General features: G+C 43.8%; 1 protein-coding gene across 1 annotated transcript in view; it reads left to right on the top strand.

Annotated features, from left to right (window-relative positions):
- Positions 1–24,172, top strand: part of LOC126335120 (vesicular glutamate transporter 2-like) — a 141,395-nt gene that overhangs the window by 37,208 nt on the left and 80,015 nt on the right. Inside the window, exon 2 of the mRNA XM_049998074.1 lies at positions 14,825–14,899. Within this exon, the coding sequence (XP_049854031.1) occupies positions 14,826–14,899 (74 nt within the window). The 5' untranslated portion in view covers position 14,825. The remainder of the gene's footprint in view (positions 1–14,824; positions 14,900–24,172) is intronic.

Genomic DNA, 24,172 nt, shown 5'->3' with positions numbered 1-24,172 from the left:
AAGAGCTTCTTAACAGCGTAGTTTTTCCGCTCAGAAACAAACGAAAATAGAGTAATATTTTAAGATGTGCTTAATTTTAATTTTGTCTCTGAAGTGGTCAGCGGAGATGGCTGCCACGCGGTGGACGCAATTTCGATTTCCGATACTGCCAAGGATTTTTTCCTTTTTTGTGAGGACTGGTACGGGGTGCGTTCAGCCTCGTGATGCCAACTGAGGAGTTTCTGAAGTGAGAAATAACTTCTCCGAGATCTGAAAAGTCGACAAAGCGGCTGGGAGAGCTTGTGTGCTGACTACATGCCACTGCATATCGCATCCGCATGACCCTGATTGGCAGAGGATGACACAGCGGTTGGTCGACATCCCTTGGTCCTTCAGAGACAGGACAGAGAGCTCAATTAATTTTAACTGACGTTCGCGAAGTCGGTCGTGAGCTAACTAAGTTGGCCGCTCACCACAGGGACAAAGTGTAAGTGGCTCTGTCACTGCGGGGAGAGGGGAAATGTTTAGTTTCTTCGTTTTCGAGTTCTGACAGCTCATGGGTGAATCTGCCTCGTACCGAACAGATAGTATGGTATAAATTTCGAATGGAAGTAAGTGGATCTACATCTACATGGTTACTCTGCAATTCACACTTAAGTGTCTGGCAGAGGGTGCATCGAACCATTTTCATACTGCTTCTCTACCATTGCGCTCTCGAATGGCGCGTGGGAAAAAGGAACACCTAAATCTTTTCGTTCGAGCTCTGATTTCTCTTATTTTATTATGATGATCATTTCTCCCTACGTAGATGGGTACCAACAAAATATTTTCGCATTCGGAAGAGAAAGTTGGTGATTGAAATTTAGTAAATAGATCTCGTCGCAAAGAACACCGCCTTTGTTTCAGTGACTGCCACCCAAATTTGAGTATCATATCAGAGGCACTGTCACGCCTATTGCGAGATAACACGAAACGAGCTGCCCTTATTTGCACTTTTTCGATGTCCTCCGTCAATCCTACCTGGTAAGGATCCCACACCGCGCAGCAATATTCCAGCAGAGGACGGACAAGTGTAACGTAGACTGTCTCTTTAGTGTGTTTGCTGCATCTTCTAAGCGTTCTGACAAACAAAGCGCAGGCTTTGTTTAGCCTTTCCCACAATATTATCTACATGGTCTTTCCAATTCCTAGGTATATAGTCGAATTGACAGACCTTAGATCTGTGCGATTTACCGTATACCCAAAATTTGTCGGATTTCTTTTAGCACCCATGTGGCTGACCTAAATTCTCTCTAGATCATTTTGTAACTGGAATTGATCGTCTGATGATTTTACCAGTTGGTAAATTACAGCGTCATCTGCAAACAATCTAAGGAGGCTGCTCAGATTATCACCTAGATCATTTATGTAAAGCAGGAATAGCAGACGGCCTATGACACTACCTTGCGGAACGCTAGATATCACTTCTGTTCTGCTCGAGGATTTACCGTCTACCACTACGAACTGTGACCTCTCTGAGAGGAAATCACGAATCCAGTCACACATGTGAGACGATACTCCATATGCACGCAGTTTGATTAATAGTCGCTTGTGAGGAACTATATCAAAAGCCTTCTGGAAATTTAGGAATATGGAATCGATCAGAGATCCCTTGTCGACAACGCTCATTACTTCATGGAAATAAAGAACTAGCTGTGTTGCACAAGAATGATATTCTCGGAATCCGTGTTGGTTATGTATCAATATGTCATTTTCTTCAAGGTGATTCATAATGTTCGAGTACAGAATATGCTCCAAAATCCTACTGCAAACTGAGGTCAGTGATACGGGTCTGTAATTGAATGGGTTACTCCTATTTCCTTTCTTGAATATTGGTGTGACCTGTGCTACTTTCCAGTCTTTAGGAACAGACCTTTCGTCAAGTGAGCGGTTGTATATGATTGCTAAGAAAGGCGCTATTGTATCTGCATACTCTGAAAGGAACCTGATGGGTATACCATCTGGACCGGAAGACTTGCCTTTCTTAAGTGATTTGAGTTGTTTCGCAACACCTAAGGTATCTACTTTTATGTCACTCGTGCTAACAGCTATTCCGATTTCGAATTCTGGAATATTTACTTCGTCTTCTTTCGTGAAGGAATGCACACTGTAGAGGTGGCCATCTTCAAATTCCCTACGTATTTGTTGCAAGGAATAGGGAATAAAATTAGGGCTGTAGGAATACAGCGAAGTAAGTAGAAGAAAAATGACATTCAAAACATTTGTGGTCATGTCTCACGTTGCATAATACATTTAAATATAAGTTCATCCGCTGACCCTGCAACACAACGACACTTCCGGAGTGCAGATTGTTCCATTCACCTGAAGATGGCCAGAAAACTCTGCACCGGCCTACCGTGGCTACAAGTTGCAGACAGCCGGCATTTCGTCCGAAATTTTCTGGAACAACACAACAACGCTTCATCAGAAAGTAAGTATCACAACTTTGGGGTCGGTGAGGATGTAAGAACTCTGAAATAGAGAACAGCTATAACGAAGTGTTCCTTGTGCCGTCTTTTAACGATCAGTACTTGGGAGCTGCCGACCAACTTACCGCGCTCTTGCTATAGCTAGTCTATTGGGAGTGGTTGGTCATATCATATTGTTTTACGTAGGCAGCCAATGAGTAACAAGATCGATACATATGTGGTCCAACGTGACGTCCCACAATGTCAGTATTCGCTATTGAACAAAACACTTTGACGACTCCTTCTCCAGACGATTTTTTTCAGACAAATCACAGTCCTGTGTACACCCTAAAGCTGGAGATACCCACGTGTGAAGGTTTCGAGGAGATTAAACGATGTCAGACTACATTCATCATCGTCGTACGAGCCTAGCACCTGGTGCGATGGTATCGGGTGCTGTTAGGTACACAGCAGGAATACCTCTCGTTTGCATACCCATTAATTTGGACAGCAGTCGTTACATTCCTCACTTGTTAACTCAGTGCATGTGGCCTATCTTTGATGCCTCCGTGATTTTATATTTCAACAAACTAACATAAGACTACATGTTGTCCGTGTCCTCCTTACATACCTCCTTACATATCTCAGTACAGAGGGTGTTGGGCTGTTGCCATGGCCACTCTCTTCTCCAGATCTCTCATCCACTGAATACATGTCGTCTATGGTCGCTGACAGACGTGCACGCCACCACCCTCCAGCCACTATGACTGCTGGACACTGGTGTAGAGTTGGACCAGCAGAGAGTGGGGTGCCCGTGTACCCCGTCAGAACTCGGTTGCACTGGGTGATCAGCTGGGTTAGAACCGGTATTGGTGCCAGACGTGGCAACATTGTGTACTACATTTTGCGCTTTATGTACCCCAAAATGCCTTTCAAATCTAATCATGAACTCTTCTTACTGTACTACATACCCCAAACAAGTAAAATGTCGTCGTTTGCTATCTTTTCTGATGTTGGACTTTAGTGAATAGTATTGTAAGTACCGTTTTGAAATTAAAAAAGACGTGCTAAGATATCTCAATAATTTTATTATTTACATCAAAGCCTGTACCTTAATCTACGCACTGTCGCCATTACAGTCTGATTCTTCCTTGTTTACGTTGTGTACTGAGTGTCTAAGATGCCACCGATAATCGTGAGTCCCGCCGTCTGTGAAGTACGGGCTGTTATAAGATTTCCTAGTGCTAAAAGCCTAAAAGCGATTATATTCATCGTGAGATCTGTGCAGTTTACGGAGAAAACATTATGAGTGATGGAATGGTAAGAAAGTGGGTGAGAGCATTTAAAGATGGCCGCACAAATGTGCATGATGAACAACGGAGTGGGCGTCCTTCGGTCGTTAATGACAGATTGGTGCAGGAAGTGGACAATAAGGTGAGACAAAACAGACGCTTTACGATTTCCTCCTTGCGGGATGACTTTCCTAATGTTCCTCGTAGTGTTTTGTATGACACTGTGACTGAGCACTTGAATTACTGAAAATTGTGCGCACGTTGGGTAGGGAAAGTGTTGACGGATGTGCACAAAACCAAACGTTTAGACAGTGCACTGACTTTCCTTGAGCGGTACCACAACGACGGTGATGATTTCTGAAGCCAAATTGTTATGGACGATGAAAAATGGGTGGCCTACGTCACTCCAGAATCAAAGCAATAGTCCTTGGAAGTTGAGCAAGGGCATCGTTTTGCTGCAAGACAATGCCCGTCCGCATGAGATGAATCACACAAAAGATCACATCACCTCTTTTCAATGGGAAACTCTAGATCATCCTCCGTACAGCCCCGATCTTGAGCCCAGTGGGCCGTGCGGTTCTATGCGCTTCAGTCTGGAACCGCGTGACCACTACAGTCGCAGGTTCGAATCCTGCCTCGGGCATGGATGTATGTGATGTCATTTGGTTAGTTAGGTTTAAGTAGTTCTAAGTTCTAGGGGACTGATGACCACAGATGTTTAAGTCCCATAGTGCTCAGAGCCATTTGCACCATTTTATTGTCTACCATCTGTTCCTGCACTTGAAGAAACACCTGGGCGGTCAGCGTCTTCAAGACGATGACAAAGTTAAAAACAGTGGTGATGCAGTGGTTAACAAGTCAGGCGGCAGACTTCTATGAGGAGGGTATACAAAAACAGGTACAACGTTATGACAAGTGCCACAATATTGACGGAACTTATGTAGAAAAGTAGATTAAGGTACAGACTTTCATGTAAAAATAAAATTATTTAGATATCTTAGCACGTCTTTTTTTTTAAATTCGAAACGGTACTTACTTAAAAAACGCGCCTCGATTTATGTCGGTACACAAGTTCGTAGCGTTTTCGTTTTGCATATTGGTATTCCGATTTCTGTGCGGTTATTTATCGATTGTCATCTTTTATTTGTAGTTCACTGTTGCTGTTTGAGTTTACATATGTCGTTTTGTCATTTGGAGATAGTGAATGAAGCTGTGGACGCTAGAAAAGGCAACGCCATGTGGAGAAATCAGAACATTTCCGACATACTGTTCTGTTTGTGTTCAATATGGGGGTGACAGCAGCGGAGACAGACAGAAACATTAGTGCCGTGTATGCGGACAATACCACTGTATAGAGCACAAGAAAAACGGTTTTCTATTTATAAGGAGGATCGTTTTGACATTTGTGGCTCTATACGTCCAGGAAGATTTTCGGGATTTGATGAAGATCGTTTAAACCTATTAATCCTCAATGACCCACGTCGATGTACTCGGAAAGTCGCGAATGTTAGGGAATATGGCCATTCCACCATCGTGCGATAGTTGCATGCAGTGGCGAAGGTTCAAAAATCAGGTGTATGGGTAGCGCATACTCTGAGCTAAAGTCATAGAAACCCGCGGGTGGTCATGTGAGCACCTATGCTTGCTCGTCATCAATTGGCTCGTGAACAGCACTGACCATTCCTATCCCGCGTCGTTACTGGTGACGAGAAAGGGTATCTTTATGCTAATCTAAGGAGAAGAAAGGAATGGTTGAGCCCAAACAAAGCAATAGTTCTCCGTACAAAGACATCCACAAAAGATAATGTTATGCATCTGATGGAACAGTGACGGTGTGGTTCAAAATGGTTCAAATGGCTTTGAGCACTATGGGACTTAACTTCTGAGGTCATCAGTCCTCTAGAACTTAGACCTACTTAAACATAACTAACCTAAGGACATCACACACACCCATGCCCGAGGCAGGATTCGAACCTGCGACCGTAGCGGTCGTGCGGTTACAGACTGTAGCGCCTAGAACCGCTCGGCCACCCCGGCCGGAGACGGTATGGTGTGCTACGAGTTGCTTCCTCGAGGTATAGCCATAGACCGACAAAAAACGCTATACAGTAGGAAAATTGGAACTTCCTAGCAGATTAAAACTGTGTGCCGGACCGAGACTCGAACTCGGGACCGGGCCCCGAGTTCGAGTCTCTGTCCGGCACATAGTTTTAATCTGCCAGGACGTTTCATATCACCGCACACTCCACTGTAGAGTGAAAATTTCATTCTACAAACAACCTCCAGGCTGTGGCTAAGCCATGTCTCCGCAATATCCTTTCTTCCAGGAGTGCTAGTTCTGCAAGGTTCGTAGGAGAGCTTCTGTGAAGTTTGGAAGGTAGGAGACGAGGTACTGGCAGAAGTAAAGCTGTGAGGACGGGGCGCGAGTCGTGGTTGGGTAGCTCAGTTGGTAGAGCACTTGCCCGCGAAAGGCACAGGTCCCGGGTTCGAGTCTCGGTCCGGCACACAGTTTTAATCTGCCAGGAAGTTTCGTATCAGCGCACACTCTGCTGTAGAGTGGAAATTTCATTCTAGTAGCAAAATTTTTCGGAAGTTATTCCGCGCTTTCCTTATTCACCTGATCGTGCTCTCTCAGATTTTAATTATTTACGCTCTGTATCGAACAACCTTCAAGGAACTTCTTTTCCGGATGAAAATGCGCCTCGATCATGGGTCGATGAGTTCTTCCCCTCGAAACCACGTGATTTCTGCAGTCGCGGAATCGGTGAGTTGCCCCAGCATTGGCAGTCTTTTGTAAATAGTGAAGGAAAATTTGTTATTGATGACCAAAGTCTCTGTTATACGTATCTGTTCTGCATATTAAACTTATGGAAAAACGCTACGAACTTACGTACCGACCTAACAGAACGCCATCGTCCTCAGTAACGTTCTGAATGAGAGAACTAGATGAACGAACAGGTGATTAATGCCGGTCTCCCATGGAGTTGTCTGTTATTACTCCCAATGTTTTCTGCAAAAGTGATAAAATAATTTACTTACTACTCTTCAAGTAATGTTTCTCGTTTGAAATATGGTGAACCGTAAATTATTTTTCTTCAGTGCTTCTTTAAAAAGTTTATTTGTTCCTTTTCTGCAATATAATTCATTTCTTTGAAGGCTTTTCTTCTTATATTGTTTGTTATTATGAAACTTGGTGGTATAGTGTCTGACGTAAGGTAGACAGGACGCGTGTCACTTTTAGTTACAAGACGTCTGCCTCCAGGAGCAGCAAAATTTTTTTAGGAAACAAAAGTTGAAAAAAACTGGGAAGTAGCTAGGCGCGATTTTGCTACTGGTCTCTTCACAGCTCAGAACGCTGTCTACTACATTACAGCTTCAACGTGGCAGCCAAGTCTCCATGTGTAATATACACTGTCTAAAGACTGTACCTACAAATCTTATTATTTGATATTTAACTAAGGCAAATTGTACCAGAACGACGCGCGTTTGATAGATCATCATTGTGCCGTAGCGCGGTGTACTTCCATAGTGCACAAGTTATAACAGCAAAAGCATCAAATGCAGGAAGTCTTAAACGACCGATATGTAGTTTCCTGTCATTTTATTATAACAAGTCGTGGCTAAAACGACGCGTTTTCTGGCGATCCTCGAGCTTATATTCATACCAAATACTCTATAATTAAAAAAACCTACTCATTACAGTATGGTGTCTCCTAAGTTCTGCTTGTGATGCTCAACCGGTGTCGCATCTCATTGGCTACGTTCCACTCGACGAGGCAAAACTCTGACACGCCAGATTTTTCATTTAACGCTTCACAATGTAGTGGAATGTGGAGTTCCAAAATGTGACGCCACCATCTCCTTCTCCACGTACTTTTCCACGTCCCGTGAGAGGACGTCTTAAGGAAAGCCTCTCGAAGGTAGAGCTGACTAAATGACCCATCCCGCATAGGTGGGCTATTTGCAGGTAATAACAGTGGAAACATAACTTGCCGCAACAAAGGAATGCCATCCGAGAATAGCTTACTTGGCAAGTGTATGGAACTTTATAGCATGCGAAGAAAGGCGTTATTCAACAGTTACGATAGTTTAGGACTTCTGAAACCGGACTGGAGGGCTAGAATCGTAATTACTGAATCACTTACTGCTTGCTAAGTAACTTCCTTACCATAACCCAGAGCGTCAAGTGAGTGCACGAACCAATTCTTCTGCTTTGTCAAGGAGTACCCACAAACCTTCATGAGTATCTGTTTCTAAATTAGCAGCGATTTGCTGGAAAGGTTACAAAGTTCAGTACATATGTGGACAAATTTAAATAATTTAGGCGACATGTGCATCGGCTTATGCAACCAGGCATGTGATTAAACACCAACGATTAGTACTGCTAAATTCTTAAGTCCAGTTAATAAAATTGCAACCGGTAATTAATCGAAATTCCAACGAAGTTCCATAGTGATATTATTATAATCAAACTAATATTATTGTTAGAGCAATTCACTGCTCAGCATAACTCACGATTTTTACCAAGTCCCATCCGGGACTATCTCCGAAAAGTTTATAAGTATCGAAGGTCTTTAGAGTATGGCAGTTAACTAACAAACGAGGTTGATTTGCTACCCAAACCGCCCGCAACTATCACCTCCGCCAACAAACTAGACAATCCCAGAAAAACTCTCTTCTTCAGCTCCGCATGATCAATTGCGTTCACTGGTCGTAAGTTCCTGTCTGTCCTATTTTCCTGGCTCACAAATCTGCCTCATAATGCCTATTATCAGTACAACACAAATTATCTCAATAAAGTATCTTTCACAAGAGTTATAACCTGTTTTATACACCTATTTTCAAAACAAGAAAAACAACGCTGATTGGCTGAATCCACGTTAATTAGTACATGACATTGTATGTATTTAATGTTATTCATAATTGTGCAGATTTGTTGTTTAAGAGAATCGTACGTGGCTTTCTTACAGGATTTTGTCTCCTCTTTCTGCTCGAGCATCTAACTAGTGATATCTCTCACTGTGCTATAGTAATTTATATATTTAACTTTAGTATTACTATTTATCACTTTTTCTTTGTCAATCTGATTTTATTACGTCTTCTGAAAGTGTTGTGATGCTATAGAACTTTTAACTAAAGCAACTGTTGGGTGTCATTTTGTTTCTTACTTCTATTGATAACAAACTAATTAACTGTTAAATTATAATACTTCACGCTTTTGTGCCACTCTCGTATAACTTACTGCAATTCTGAGTGAATTGATAGCTTTTACCACCAGCCATCCAACGGTAACTTGATTGTAAAAATATCGTCCACGCTAAAAGTCTTATTAACACTGAAAGTGCTAGAGCACTTCTCTCTCTGTCAGTGCGTATACGTTATAGAACAATTGTTACTTATTCACCCATATTTTAATTTCGGTTTCTACAAGTTAGGTGAAAAGTAGAAAGCACAACACCTATATGAAAAAGAAATCCTCACGGAGGCTGCTGGTTGCACCACAGGGACACACACACACACACACACACACACACACACACACACACGATCACAGTTCTGAAGTGGACCTGAAAGTTTGGTTCGATGAGTCGGCACATTCCGCGCCACAGCAGCCTTCAACACTCACCTGCCTCGCTTCCATTATGGAAATTCTGACGTTGCACTCCTGCTCATGACACGTGCGTACACGTTGAATGAAATGATACGCCAGGAAAGAGGCTGGATGGACAACAAATAAGTACCAAACTCGTATGGTATCGGCAGAATATATTTTTGAGATCCTTTGTCCTCCAATTAAGTTGGTGTACATAATTACAGTCCGGGAACATTTTCAATTATTTATTGCACAAGAATCAAACATTGTGCAGATATCATACATATGTCATTTTGAAGAGAAACCCTGAAAGGTTTTTTCATGTACACCGCCACAGCGTAGTTTGGTAATTTGCCGATAGTTGGCGCTAGTCGCAAACATGGCGAGTTCAGGTGCGGAGCGAGCTTTCTGTGTGTTCGAGTTCGACATAAACAAGTGTGCTACAGCTGTTCAACAGATGTTTAGAACCAAGTACGGTAAGAATACACCAACAAGGAAGGTTATTTACCACTGGTAGAACAAATTCGTTACGACGGGTTGTCTGTGCCCGGCAAAGAGAAGCGGCTGTCCCAGTGTGAGTGAAGTGAATGTGGAGCGCGTACGAGAGACATTCATAAGGCTATTACTACTTGGACGTGTTGCAGTAATGGCTGATGCCTCAAAGGCAATCGGACTCTCCCTTCATCTTTCAGTAGGATGTGGCTCCAACCCATTTTCATCGTGAAGTTCACGGGTACCTGAACACGGTGCTACAGAAGGGGACAACTGTTCCATGAAATGGCCTCCCCGATCACCAGATTTCACTCCGTGAGACTTTTTTTCTGTGGGGACACATTAAAGATATGGTGTATGTACCGCCTTTAGCAGAGCTCCGGGAGAGAATACAGGATGCGACTGCCACAGTCGACGATGCCATGCTGGGACGGGTATAGTAAGAATTCGATTACCGTATTGACGTCTGCCGGGTCACTCATGGTTCGCATATCGAATGATTGTAAAAAAAAAAAAATAATACCTTTCAGAGTTTCTCTTCAAAATGCAATATGTATGACATCTGTACAATGTTTAGTTCTTTTGCAATAAATAATTGAAAGTGTTCCCAGGCTTAATGTACAGCCTGTATAATATTCAAAATCAAAGAGATATGCGTGTCACAACAGATTCCAAAGAGCCTTCAAAGGAGCCACTGGTTCCAAGTAATCGTCTCCCCAGCATACTCTCTACAAAACTAGCGACCCCAGCGTGAGACAAATCAAAAGGCGAGCATTATACCCAAGCATTCAACGGCGCCTGTTCAAAATTTTTTGCCACACGGGCTGTTATACGCTAAATGCCAGAATAACTGAGACATTATTTAGCACTATTCACAGTAAGAGTCTCCACAACTATTACGTTTACCCATTTAGTTGTGAGCATAATGCCATAGGTGATTAGCTACCCAGAACTGAGACGTATGCAGCAAGATAGTGAGCTTATAAGATATGTTAACCGGGGACCTAGAAACGATGGAGAGGCTCCATCCCCGCCGCAGCCGCAGTGGTCCACAACCCCGCAACGACTACCACAGTCCACTTCACCCCTCCTCCGCCCCACACCGAATCCAGGGTCACTGTGCGGTTCGGGCCGCGGTGCCGATGAGGCAGATTCACGATAGTTGGTGTTGTGAATTTCCAAACCAGCATACATGAGCAGATGTAAGTCCCCAAGAAATTCTGGGAAGAGGGCATCAACACCATTTCTCACGGAAGAGGGCATCAACATCATTTCTCAGTCAACGTATGGGCGAGCGCATTTGGCGATAGATTAATAGGGCCATACGTGCTACCACAAACGTTAACCAGGGCGCATTATCTTGACTTTCTCATTAATGTACAATACTGGCCATTAAAATTGATACACCACGAAGATGACGTGCTACAGACTTGAAATTTAATCGACAGCAAGAAGATGCTGTGATATGCAAATGATTAGCTTTTCAGAGCATTCACACAAGGTTGGCGCAGGTGGCGACACCTACAACGTGCTGACACGAGGAAAGTTTCCAACCGATTTCTTATACACAAACAGCAGTTGACCGGCGTTGCCTGGTGAAACATTGTTGTGATGCCTCGTGTAAGCAGGAGAAATGCGTACCATCACGTTTCCGACTTTGATAAAGGTCGGATTTAAGCCTATCGCGACTGCGGTTTATCGTATCGCGACTGTTAGCAGAATATGGAATCGGTGGGTTCAGGAGGGTAATATGGAACGCCGTGCTGGATCCCAACGGCCTCGTATCACTAGCAGTCGAGATGACAGGCATCTTATCCGCATGGCTGTAACGGATCGTGCAGCCACGTCTCGATCCTTGAGTCAAACAGATGGGGACGTTTGCAAGACAACAACCATCTGTACGAACAGTTTGACGACGTTTGCAGCAGCATGGACTATCAGCTCGGAGACCATAGCTGCGGTTACCCTTGACGCTGCATCACACACAGGAGCGCCTGCGATGGTGTACGCAACGACGAACCTGGGTGCATGAATGGCAAAACGTCATTTTTTCGGATGAATCCATGTTCTGTGTACAGCATCATGATGGTCGAATGCGTGTTTGGCGACATCGCGGTGAACGCACATTGGAAGCGTGTATTCATCATCACCCGGCGTGATGGTATGGGGTGCCATTGGTTACACGTCTCGGTCACCTCTTGTTCGTATTGACGGAACTTTGAACAGTGGACGTTACATTTCACATGTGTTACGACCCGTGGCTCTACCCGTCATTCGATCCCTGCGAATGCCCACATTTCAGCAGGATAATGCACGACCGCATATTGCAGATCCTGTACGGGCCTTTCTGGAGCCAGAAAATGTTCGACTGCTGCTCTGACCAGCACATTCTCCAGATCTCTCACCAACTGAAAACGTCTGGTCAATGGTGTCCGAGCAACTGGCTCGTCACATAACGCCAGTCACTACTCCTGATGAACTGTGGTATCGTGTTGAAGCTGCATGGGCAGCTGTACCTGTACACGACATCCAAGGTCTGTGTGACTCAATACCCAGCCGTATCAAGGCCGTTATTATGGCCAGAGGTTGTTGTTCTAGGTACTGATTTCTCAGGATCTATGCACCCAATTTGCGTGAAAATGCAGTCACATGTCAGTTCTAATATGATATATTTGTCCAATGAGTACCCGTTTATCATCTGCATTTCTTGTTGGTGTAGCAATTTTAATGGCCAGTAGTGTAGTATATTGTCAAGTGGGAGACATGACAGCCAGTCAGTCAGTGTGCAAAATACCACAACAATTAAACTAAATGACCATGTTGAGAGGGACAGTTCACAAGCTGCGAGTACTTTTAACAATCAGTTTCTAAATGTAGCAGCAAAAATAGGATTAAACAATTGAGTTGAAGAAGCAAGAGAAAATATTAAAATAGTCATTACACATAACTGTAAGCAACTAGAAGTTGCATCAACGTCCTTCACTGAAATTAATAGAATTACACAGATTCTAAGAAACAAAAGCGCAGGTGATGTTCACTGAATTTCAAACAGAACTCTGAAAAGTTGTTCCAACTTTATAAGGAACCTCCATAGTGATATATGCAATGCATCACTGTCACAGGGAATTTTTCCAGGCAGGTTAAAATATGGAATTGTTAAACCTTTTCATAAGAAAGTCGACAAGAGATACTTAACAGTTATCGTTCAAATTCCTTACTGACATCTTTTTAAAAAATATTCGAAAACGTAATGTACTCAAGAGTATTCCCACATTTAAGTAGAAACATTTCATATACCATAACACAGTTTAGAGTCCATAAAACATCCGAAGTTGGTATTTTTGGAATCTTTCCAAGGTGTATGATTGTTTCGATCATGTTACTTTCTTAAAGAAACTCAAGTTTTATGGAACTGATGGTTTTATGCGCAGCTGGCTTGAATCATACTTAACAAACATGTTCTGCTGAATAAGTCAAACAACGTTGGAGGTGTAGAGCATTATGTGACTGGGGAGAAATCGCAAATGGAGTCCTACAGGATTCAATTTTCGTCCACTGCTTATCGTTATAAATGTGAATTACCTTCCATTTAACATTCAACAAGCAGAACTGGTACTTTTTGCAGACAATATTAGTGTTATAATAAATCTCATTAGATAGAAAAGCCACAGATGAGATTAATAACGACGTTTCTCAAATCATTATTAAATGGTGTTTTGAAAATGGACTCTCCCTAAATTTTGAGAAAAGAGACTATATCAGTTCTGTACAACAAATAGCGTCATACTAACAACTGATGTAGCACATGGGCAGGAGCTACTAGATGGGAGACAATGCTCAGCATGTTACTGAGCTTCTCTAACAATTAAGTTCAGCTACTTTTGCCCTTCATATAATACCTAATCTGGGAAACAAACGAATCAACCTCCTTATATATTTTGTGTATTTTTACTCAGTAATGCCTTATGGAATAATTTTCTGTAGTAACTCATCTAGAAAAAAAGTACGGATTGCACAAAAGCGAGCAGCAAAAATAATGTCTGGTGTTTACCCAGGGACGTCCTATAAGTACTTCTTCAAGGAGATAGGCACTTCTGCAACGTAACATTACATATTTTCGCTAAGAATATTGTCAGAAATAATCCATCACAATTTTATAACAACAAAAGTCAATACCTACAGCACTAGATGGAAAAATGACCTTTGTCGCCCACCTTTAAAGCTGTCAGTAGATCAGAGATGAGTTCAATATGCAGCAATAAATTTTTTGCTATTTTTTCTAATAACATAAAATGATTGACAGGCAGCAAATCTAACTTAAAATCATTTCTCTTGTACAACTCCTTCTATTCCATTGAGAAATTTCTACTTCAAAATTGTTAGTCAGTTTTTCAAGAAAAGCCTTTTTTAATGCAGTTGTGTGAGTAAGACTAAAAAAATAAATTGTTCATCAATGTTAACACTAGTCTTGTATACAGATCCTGTAAATTGACTCGTTCCACAGCCATGTGATAAAAGAATCGTTCAAATGATCTATGACGCATGTCCAAGTGCAGCATAAAAATTCTACTGTTACAAGTGGAAGTGCGAGTCTGATAGGTGCTACAATCTCGAACTTTGCTCATGTTACGTCCATCATCCGACTACACCTTATGGACTGACTCCCAGATTCAAGTTGCCAGTACATTTCTTCTGCTATTCCAAGAGATGCAGAAGAGGGTTTGTGAAGCTTACAATAAAAGAGAAGAAGTATTGGCACATTGGAGATTCGACTCAGGCCAGGTGGCCTGTTCGGATAGCTCAGCTGATAAATTTTTATGGACATAACGTAATGGAGCCGTATCAGATAGTAATTCTAGCCTTTTTTTTATGAAGAAACGTTTGAATAAGAGCACGTTCCCGATCACACTGCCTTTCTGCACCTAAATAGATTTAGAACTACAGAAGAAAGTGATTAAGGACTTTACAGTTACATTCACTTTAAAGATCTGATGATTAATGACAGTATTTTCTTGTTTCAGAATGGGTGTCGACGATGCATCACAAGACAATAAGACAGGCGACGATGATAAGGGAGCTACTGCACGACAGACTCAGTAAGCGAAGCTTTCACTAAATGTTTGATCTGATGATTATGATAACAGCATGTCATGATAAACAGTCTTTGTCAGTATTGCCCCAGCCGTAGTTTTAATGAGATGTGGACAAAGTAAGCTCACTGTAAAAAAAATTTAGTCACTTATATATTACACTGGGTTGCAAGAACATAGTTATGATTAATCGCACTGGCAGTCACACTGTGATCGGTGGAGTAAGCTGGTGGCTTGTGTGGTCGATGACGACGGGGTGACAAAGTGAACGGCTAGGTAGAGGCTAAGTTCAAAGAGGATCGAAAGTCAAAAGAACGCTCATATCAGACCGAGGATATGAATCGAAAAACATAAACAAAGGCAAGGTCAGTCACTCTACTATCAACAGCATGTCTCGAAGGCTTCAAGGAATAGCGAGGAACTCAGGAATAAGTATGGGGCCGTGGTATTTACAGTCACTCTTGCCTCAGTAGGTGGACCCATGTGACATTCAAAAATGGTTCAAATGGCTCTGAGCACTATGGGACTCGACATCTTAGGTCAAGTCCCCTAGAACTTAGAACTACGTAAACCTAACTAACCTAAGGACATCACACACACCCATACCCGAGGCAGGATTCGAACCTGCGACAGTAGCAGCCCCGCGGTTCCGGACTGCAGCGCCAGAACCGCACGGCCACCGCGGCCGGCCATGTGACATTCTTGTGGCAGCAGTGTCCTTCGTGAGCGGGAGCTGGGACTGTGCTATGGAGCCTGAGTATCTCTGACTTTCCCTCCAAATCGATACTCAGGCTGCTCGGGAAATACGAATACTAAACCGGATACCAAACCCCTCCCCTCCTTAATTGGCGTGTAGGGCTGGAACTGTTCCAGCCTGTCCGGATTTCGTCGAGAAGTGGGGGTGGTGGTGCTGGAATTTACGCCAAAGCCTTCCACAACATTTCCTCGTCGTGATCGTCCGGGTCATACGTCGACGCTGTTTGTGGAATTTTCAACCGATCGATTGTTTCTGGTGTGCTGCATGGTTCTGCCGGCATGGGAGTGGGTACCAACAATGGTCTGCATGGCAACAATGGTTCGGCTTCCATGGAAACCTCAATCCAGGTATGCTCAAGCTCTACCAAATGCTTGGAGAGGGTGTCTCAGATATTGGTGGGAGCTGGAAGTGGGTTAGGAGGTAGAAGGGGTTCCACCTACATTAGCTCCTATCACTGGTCGTTTTCGATCACATGTTGTCGCATAAAACGAGTGCAGAGGTTGTTGTGGTGATGACAGGTCTGATGACAGGTACACTGCTGGGAATGCTCGTACTGAGGAGGGTGGTTGCGTGAATCACGTCAATTGGCTGCAGGGGGGAGGGCGTTAGTTACGTCTCGTTATGGTCAGAAATGACTTTCATGCTTGGCTATTCACTTCTGATCGGTCTCAATCTCCAATATTTGTCGTCCTCTGCTGCCGACGACACCTTCCATCGTTTGTGGATTTCTAGGCGAAAATACCGGTCCATACTTGGGAGCCGACGCGGTAATAAGACTGTGTGCGTGAGCGGTGGGCTCACTGAGTAAGGCGCAGCAGGTCGAATAGGACGTGGGGTCTGTGTCCATGTGCAGTTTTTGTTGGACTGCGTTTATTTACAAGGGTACACTAGTACATTGCAAAGAAGATGGTGAGTGTTCCTCAGAGCCAGTCGTTGTCATTATCTTGCGTATCAGCATTTTGTAGACCTTGACCATCTGCTTCGCTTCAGAATTTGACGGTGGACTTAGGTGCTCAGTACTGTTGTGTTTACAAAACTCCTGAAATGCAGTATCCATGAATTGTCGGAGACTAGAGCGGAAGGCGCTCCTCTGTTGCGAATGGAGAGGGTACAAATGGCTCTGAGCACTATGAGACTTAACTTCTGAGGTCATCAGTCGCCTAGAACTTAGAACTAATTAAACCTAATTAACCTATGGACTTCACACTCATCCATGCCCGAGGCAGGATTCGAACCTGCGAGCGTAGCGGTCGCTCGGCTCCAGACTGTAGCGCCTAGAACCGCACGGCCACAACGGTCGGCGGAGAGGGTGCAGATAGTAGCTGACGTAGTGGTGATAGCCTTCTATGCCACATGAGGGAAGTTGGGTACGGTATTATCAACTGACAGTCACGTTATTTCTCAGACACTTCCTGCAGGATCAACACTTTCTTTTAACTACGGGTGGTGAAGGCGGGGCCAAGAGTTAAAATGCTGCGCTGGGGCTAACTTATTGTGGGTGCAGGTCTCGCAGATCTGGACCATATGTTCTATGGCAGCGTCAACAGCAGCCCAGTACACATGATGACGCGCTATTGTCTTCGTTGTTGCTCCACATTCTTCAGCTTTCGATGTGGAGGAGCTTCAATATGCTGGGGCAGAGTTACCATCCAGTGTTCAGATTTGTCTGTGGCTAATAATGAGGCACCATCGGTTGCGCTAAGCTGGTGTTGTAATGAATGCCATGCTGGGTCTATGGCCTTAGGGAGGTGCTCGGGCCTACCTCGCTATACAGCAGCCAACACTCTACAGAGCAATGGATCATAGACTGTTGGTATTGCTACTTTGCACCCTTAATTGGGAATTCTTCGAGGATGTGTCATTTTCAAAGCCAAAACCTAGGCTTTTGTGGCTATGAGTCTGTATGTGGATCTCATGTCAAGCAGAAAAGTGCGTTCGTGTTTGAATGCTGCATGATGAGCTGTAATAGATCTTGTATTTATAGTTAGTAAGGAGCAATGCCCAGCACTGCAGCCGCTGTGCAAAATTATCGCGAAGTTTCGAGTCGGGACCGAATAGCGAAGTGAGGGGCTTGTAATTGGTGATCATGTGAAACTTGTTAGCATAGAGATGTACGTGAAACAGACCGTTCTGCCCCGCTAGGGTATTTGCGGGCCAGGACTGCACCAAATCTGCAATCTGAGGCATTAGTGGTTAGCGTTAAGTATGTGCATGGGTTGAACATTGCTAAACAAGTAGCCGACGAAAATCAATGTTTAAGTTGCAAGAAAGCTTTCTTAAATTGCAATTTGTTTTCTGTACAGTACATCAAATCTACGGATTTCCGTCCCATTCGGATAATTCCTTCGCGGTCCTTTTTCTTCCGTACTCAGTTAATGGTGGAGTACCTGAAAGTTCCGAAACACTTTACTGGACGGATCGATGATGGTAACCAAGAAAGTTTGAATACGGAGCGCTAGGTCTCGATCAGGCAACAAACTAACGAGACGTTTCAGCGCAGGCTCCAGCTGTATATCTAAAAACGAGTCAGCTGCTTGGCTTCCGTTATTATAGTATTATCGCCACGGTGCTGTTTTCTGAATGTTCATTGTTTCAACTTCTGCCCCGCTCTCGCCCATTGACTACCTCCGTCTTCCCTTGGCGCCATAAATAGTACTTGCACTTCATGGCAGTAATCGCCTCTTGTTCGTAATGAGAAACGAAACACGCAGGCAGCTGCATTTTCAATGTGGAGACAACACCCATCGATGTCGTCAACTCATTTGGTCAGTGGAAATACCGCTGGTAAGTAACTTATAGAATATGTATACACACTGCCGGGAAAAAATAGTACACCTGAAAAGACGATGTCGATTTTCATCCGATGATGACATATGCCACCTGGAATAGAAGAAGTACTGACAGTGGTTTCAACGTCGTCCGCCAAAAGATAGCGTAGTTATAATGAAATGAATACTCCTAGCTGCACACTGGCATTAACATAAGTCAACGGGGCAGTTGAAAATGTGTACCCCGACTGGGACTCGAACCCAGGATCTCCTGCTTACATGGCAGACGCTATATCCATCTGAGCCACCGAGGACACAGATGACAGTGTAGCTGCAGGGCACGTCTCACGTGAGGCCTACATTCCAAACTTATTGTCCCGCACTATATTCATGGTATCCCTGCCCATTATGCTTATTACTCGCGGATTTTTGCCGATTCCCGTGAGAGCTGGGGCACTATTTGTGCATCCGCACAGAAGAAGACGGTCAAATGGCCATTGAGCCTTAACTATGTATATATAAGATGGTATCTGTTCTTTCGGACATGTCCAAAAGAACAGATACCATCTTCATATATATAGATAGCGTAGTGGCATGGCTACTAGAGCACCATCTGTGTCTACCCTTTAATAGGGAGTGCTCACAGCCAGAAGGCACAGTGTGGTGCAAACGCGTGAAGCAAACAGGCAACCGCGCCACAGAGATGCACTCCTGTTTCCGACAGCCAACTCAGTGAGTTTGAAAGCGGTCAGATTGTGGCATTCCCAGTGACGAGATGGTCCTTTCGGAGAATTGCCACACAAATTGGCCGTGCTGCGTCAGTTGTGCAACGATGCTGGTACCAATGGTCACGTGAACATTCTCACATCTGCAGACGAGGTTCTGGACGCCCACGCAGCACAGACGTCCACCAGGATCGTCGTATTGTAAGGGCAGCAGTGGCAGACTTGCAGCTACCACAGCACAGACAAGAGGGTGCTTGAGCCCATACGTGTCAACACGAACTGTTACGAATTAGCAATGGGACTATGGGCACTCACACCTCTAGCCCGTGTTCCACTCACGCCACAACATCGACGTACACGGCTCGACTGATGCCGTCGAGCGTCACTTGGAAGATGGAAATGGGTGCCACGGTCTTCAGCGATGAAAGCAGATTCTGCCTGCACCCAAGTGGAAGTTGTTTGGGTGTACGACATAGATCTGGTGAGAGCTCTTTAGTAGAGTGCATTCGTCCAACACACACTGGCCCCATCGCAGGTCTTAAGGTTTGGGGCGCGATCAGCTGCAATTCTCACTCACCTTCGATGTTTCTGGGGGAGACGCTAAACAGCACATGGTAGGTGCAGAATATTGTTAGACCCGTTCTTGCAACGGTAAGGTGATGTGTTGTACCAACAAGATAATGCTCGCCCAAATACTGCCCACGCAACTCAACGTGCTCTGAAAGACGTGCAGCAACTTCCCTGGCCAACACGATAATCAGGCTTGTCTCCAATGACGCCGTGTGGGACATGATGGGATAAGAAATGACTCGTGCGACTCGCCAACCAACAATTCTTACAGAACGACGTGAATAGATCGACCAGGCTTGGCGTAAAGTATCCCAGGACAGTATTCACCATCTGTACGATGGACTGGATGCAAGAATCACAGCCTGCACTGCCGCCCATGGAGGCTGCATCACGTTGTAATATGGGCATGTCAGCAAAGGTCGATACCTGGTACCTCAGAACCGCTTGTACTTACTGATATGTAAATATTGTAATTTCATGTACTCCATATGCAGTATTACAACAATAAATTTCGAATGAATCTGAAATCTCTAAAAGGGTGTACTAATTTTGTTAGTGTGTTTGGAAATACAGGAAATACAAACAAGAGAATTAAGCTATATGCTTCTTAGGAAAAAAACACACAAATCATACTATTCTTTATTATGCTTGTGTTTTTTTCATATTTAATCGTTTAATGTACAGTTTATTCGTATTAGTGGTCTTTTATAGACGAGCTTATGAGTCGCAGATGTCGGGAAACCTAACCAAAAAATAAATATTATTTTGTTCCAAAATATTACAATCCTTGTGTATGTACATGTATAATAAATTAATTATCATGTGTCAAAAACTTTTGCAAATACGCAGTGTGGAGCATTGAAGAGTGATGGTCGTTTTATGACATTTGACATCGTTGTTACGATCACACCTTGTGAAAGTGGTTTTTTTCTTTTCCTTTACTGAGGTTCGATTCCTCCCCGAAGTGGGCAGGCTGGCAACAGCTGTACGCCGCTCTTCAGCCAATAGAGGGTTTTTTTTTAATGAAGACAATAAATAATAAAAGCAGGCGATAAAATCGGTGACTTAAATGGAACAATGGCGGAAAATTGTGGAACTTAAAACATAAAACAAAGGGTTGGCGATGCTAATAAAATACTCAGGAAGCAGAGGGGTAAAATAATAGACAGACAATTAAAAAACACGGCGACAGTCTGGTTTCTGTTCGCAACAGATATAAAAATCACACCCAGCGACAGCACGATTTCTGTTCGCAACACTTTGGAAAAGACGCGCAACACTGAACACTCACTTGAACACTGCACTTAAACGTTGGCACAAATATGACACACCACAGCCGAGGGCAGATGGGGGGAACCTGGACAGATGATAGGAAAGAAAAGGGGGAAGGAGAGGAAAAGCGAAGCGGAGGGGGGGGGGGGGGAGGGAAGGAGCCGACGGAGGGCGAGGACTCATAAGAAGGAGGGGGCGGAGGGGAGGGGCTGGGTAAACGCGAGAGGGAGTGGGGAAAGGCAGAGGAGGGGAATGCAAAAGGACTCGGGGGGGGGGGGGGGGGGGGGAGATGGGAGGCAGAGAGAGAGCAGGTGGGTGTGACAGTGGAAAGTGTGAGGGAGCCTATATTTTGCCTGTACGTGCCGTTGTACCATGTACCATTTCTTCTCATAATATATATTAGGAAATACTCATCTAATTATTGAATATCTAGGTATCCTTCCTCTGTCTCTTTTTTATGCGCTTGTCCCAACGACAGTTTAAACCGCGATTCCCTAAGTCAAGGTCTTCAGAAAATTTGATGCGGTAACGCTGCTCCTCACGTGCCTCACTACACATCATCTGATCAGAAGTATCAGGACGCCCCAGTGTAATGCGGAATTGGGCACCAGATGTCACCAGAGGCGGACTGGCCAGTATAAAAGAAGGAGGGGTGTACTCTGTCGTGGTTAGAGGAACAGTAACAAACAGCAGAATTGGTATGTCAGGAGAGCTTAGTGACTTCGAACTCTGACTGGTCATTGGATGTCCCTTGTATAACGAATCCATCATGGACATTTGAACCCTGTCCGCCCCGATAGCTGAATGGTCAGCGTGATGGATTGCCATCCTACGGGCCCGGGTTCGATTTCCAGCTTGGTCGGAGATTGTCTCCGTTCAGGGACTGGGTGTTGTGTTGTCTTCATCATCATTTCATCCCCATCCGGCGCGCAGTTCGCCCAGTGTGGCGTGGAATGCAATACGACCTGCACCAAGGCGGCTGGACCTGCCCCACAAGGGGACTCCCGACCAATGACGCCAAACGCTCATTTCAATTTCATTTGAACCATTCTACAACTACCAACCCCGACTGTTGATGAAGCAATTCTGTAGTGTAACGTGAAGTAACAACCACTGCTAAGACCAGTACCAGACAGGCCTTGTGTACTGACAGACTGAGACGGGTTGAGCATTGGGAACGGTGGTTCTAAATAATCCCATGAAACCAGTGGAAGGAATCACTCGTGAGCTGCAAAGTGCTGCCAGCAGTCCACTACCACACTGAGTTTGCATAGGGAGTGTAAAGGGATGGGAAACAATGGTCGAGCAGTTCCTTATAAGCCACGTATTTCATTAGTTAGATGCTTGAGGTGGTGTAAAGAGGGACAGTCATTCAGTACAGCGGATGACTGGTAACCAGTCATTTGGAGTGACCAACCCTATGGCAATCCAGTGGAGGAGTTTGGGTTTGGCGAATGCCTGCAGAACGTTACCTGACATCAAGTGTGGCGCCGACAGTGAAGTACACAGAAGGAGATGTTACAGCATAGAAGTGTTTTTGGTAGGTGGGGAATGGGTTCCTTATTGCGCTTAAGAAAATGTTAAGTGCGAAAAGGTATGAACACATTTTACAGCTTGTGCATGTTATATGGATGTTATTTGAGGGCTGTGACTGTATTGTAAGCTTTTTATGAAATAATATATACTGCAACAAGAAAAAGAGAAAACTATATCAAATATATTAACATCCACTCAGAAAATGGAAAGTAAACACACTGCTTGCATTCCTTTCACAGGCTAACCCTCCTAAAATATAGGAAACATTTTCAGACTACACAACATTAACATTGTCTTCACAAGACATGATAAACTGCAACATACACTGAGCCGCAATATTAATGCACACACAGATAAAGACTCACAACCAGGCAGTTATAAAAGAATTTGTATCACCTGAAAAGCCCTCTATGTAGGCCAAAAAGAGCGAGACTTCCAAAACAGATACAACGAACATACAAATTTCTACCACACTTGTAAGCATAATAAATCAGTAATAGCCACCCACACAAAATACACCGGCCACCTCTTCCATGATATTGTGCATGATATTCATGTATTGCATAAAATGGACATGGGACGCCACACTGACTTACATGAAGAACTAGAAATATTCATTCTATTCCACAGAACATGGAGACATATTACTAAATGATAAACTTGGAAGTAACAATATTAGTTTCTCTAAAAACTTCTCCAGTGTTGAATACATATTTAACTCGAAAAAATAGTCTTTATCAGCTCCTCACCTGATATTCGCCTCGACATAAATATATCTAGGTATAAATATTCCACCTTCACTCTACACTACTGCTTTTACAATAGAAAATAGTTTATCTTAGCTTTAAAGACTCTTTGGATTAATGTAAAAAATGGTTGTGAAAGTGTTGAGTTGTTCAAATGGTTCAAATGGCTCTGAGCACTATGGGACTTAACACCTGAGGTAATCAGTCCCCTAAACAAAACTAACCTAAGGACATCACACACATCCATACCCGAGGCAGGATTCGAACCTGCGACCGTAGCGGTCGCGCGGTTCCAGAGTGAAGCGCCTAAAACCGCTCGGCCTTGTTGAGTTGTGATGAACTTGTTACTGTGCTCTGGGTTCCAGACAACAAAATTACCAACAAAAATGTTAGCAAATGCGCTAAAAAAAATGACTAATCATGCTAATCACACATGTACACATCCAAACAGATTTATCTTCCGGAACAGGCGTCTTTTTGACACCTAACCTAACTGGCACACGCGCCATACGACACTAACCTCATTTCATATTAATTACAATGTAAAACTAACTGTAAATGCACCTTACGATGGCAGCATGCTGCCGAAGCTCGTCGTAATAATAAAATATTAGTAACAGGTGACTGTTGCAATGTATATTATTTCATAAAAAAAAACATTTTACAGTGTAGTGTTCTGCACACAGTAGAGGACAAATTCGGAGACGATGAGTTTTCGTATGAGCGTGATATCACACCCCCGTCATAAAGAATCATCTGTGGGGCAAGGGTTTGTAGACAATATCGCTCCTGAATTGGATTGGCCTGCCCGCGGTCGCGACCTGAAGCCAACGGAACACCTCTGGGATGAGGTAAAACGTAGACATGTCTCCAGCATCCAGCATCTCTAGCTTCTCTGGTTTCGC

The sequence above is a fragment of the Schistocerca gregaria genome, chromosome 2 (assembly GCF_023897955.1).
Source record: "Schistocerca gregaria isolate iqSchGreg1 chromosome 2, iqSchGreg1.2, whole genome shotgun sequence".
Classification (NCBI taxonomy): Eukaryota; Metazoa; Arthropoda; class Insecta; order Orthoptera; family Acrididae; genus Schistocerca; species Schistocerca gregaria.
This window is presented reverse-complemented; position numbering and strand designations above follow the sequence as displayed.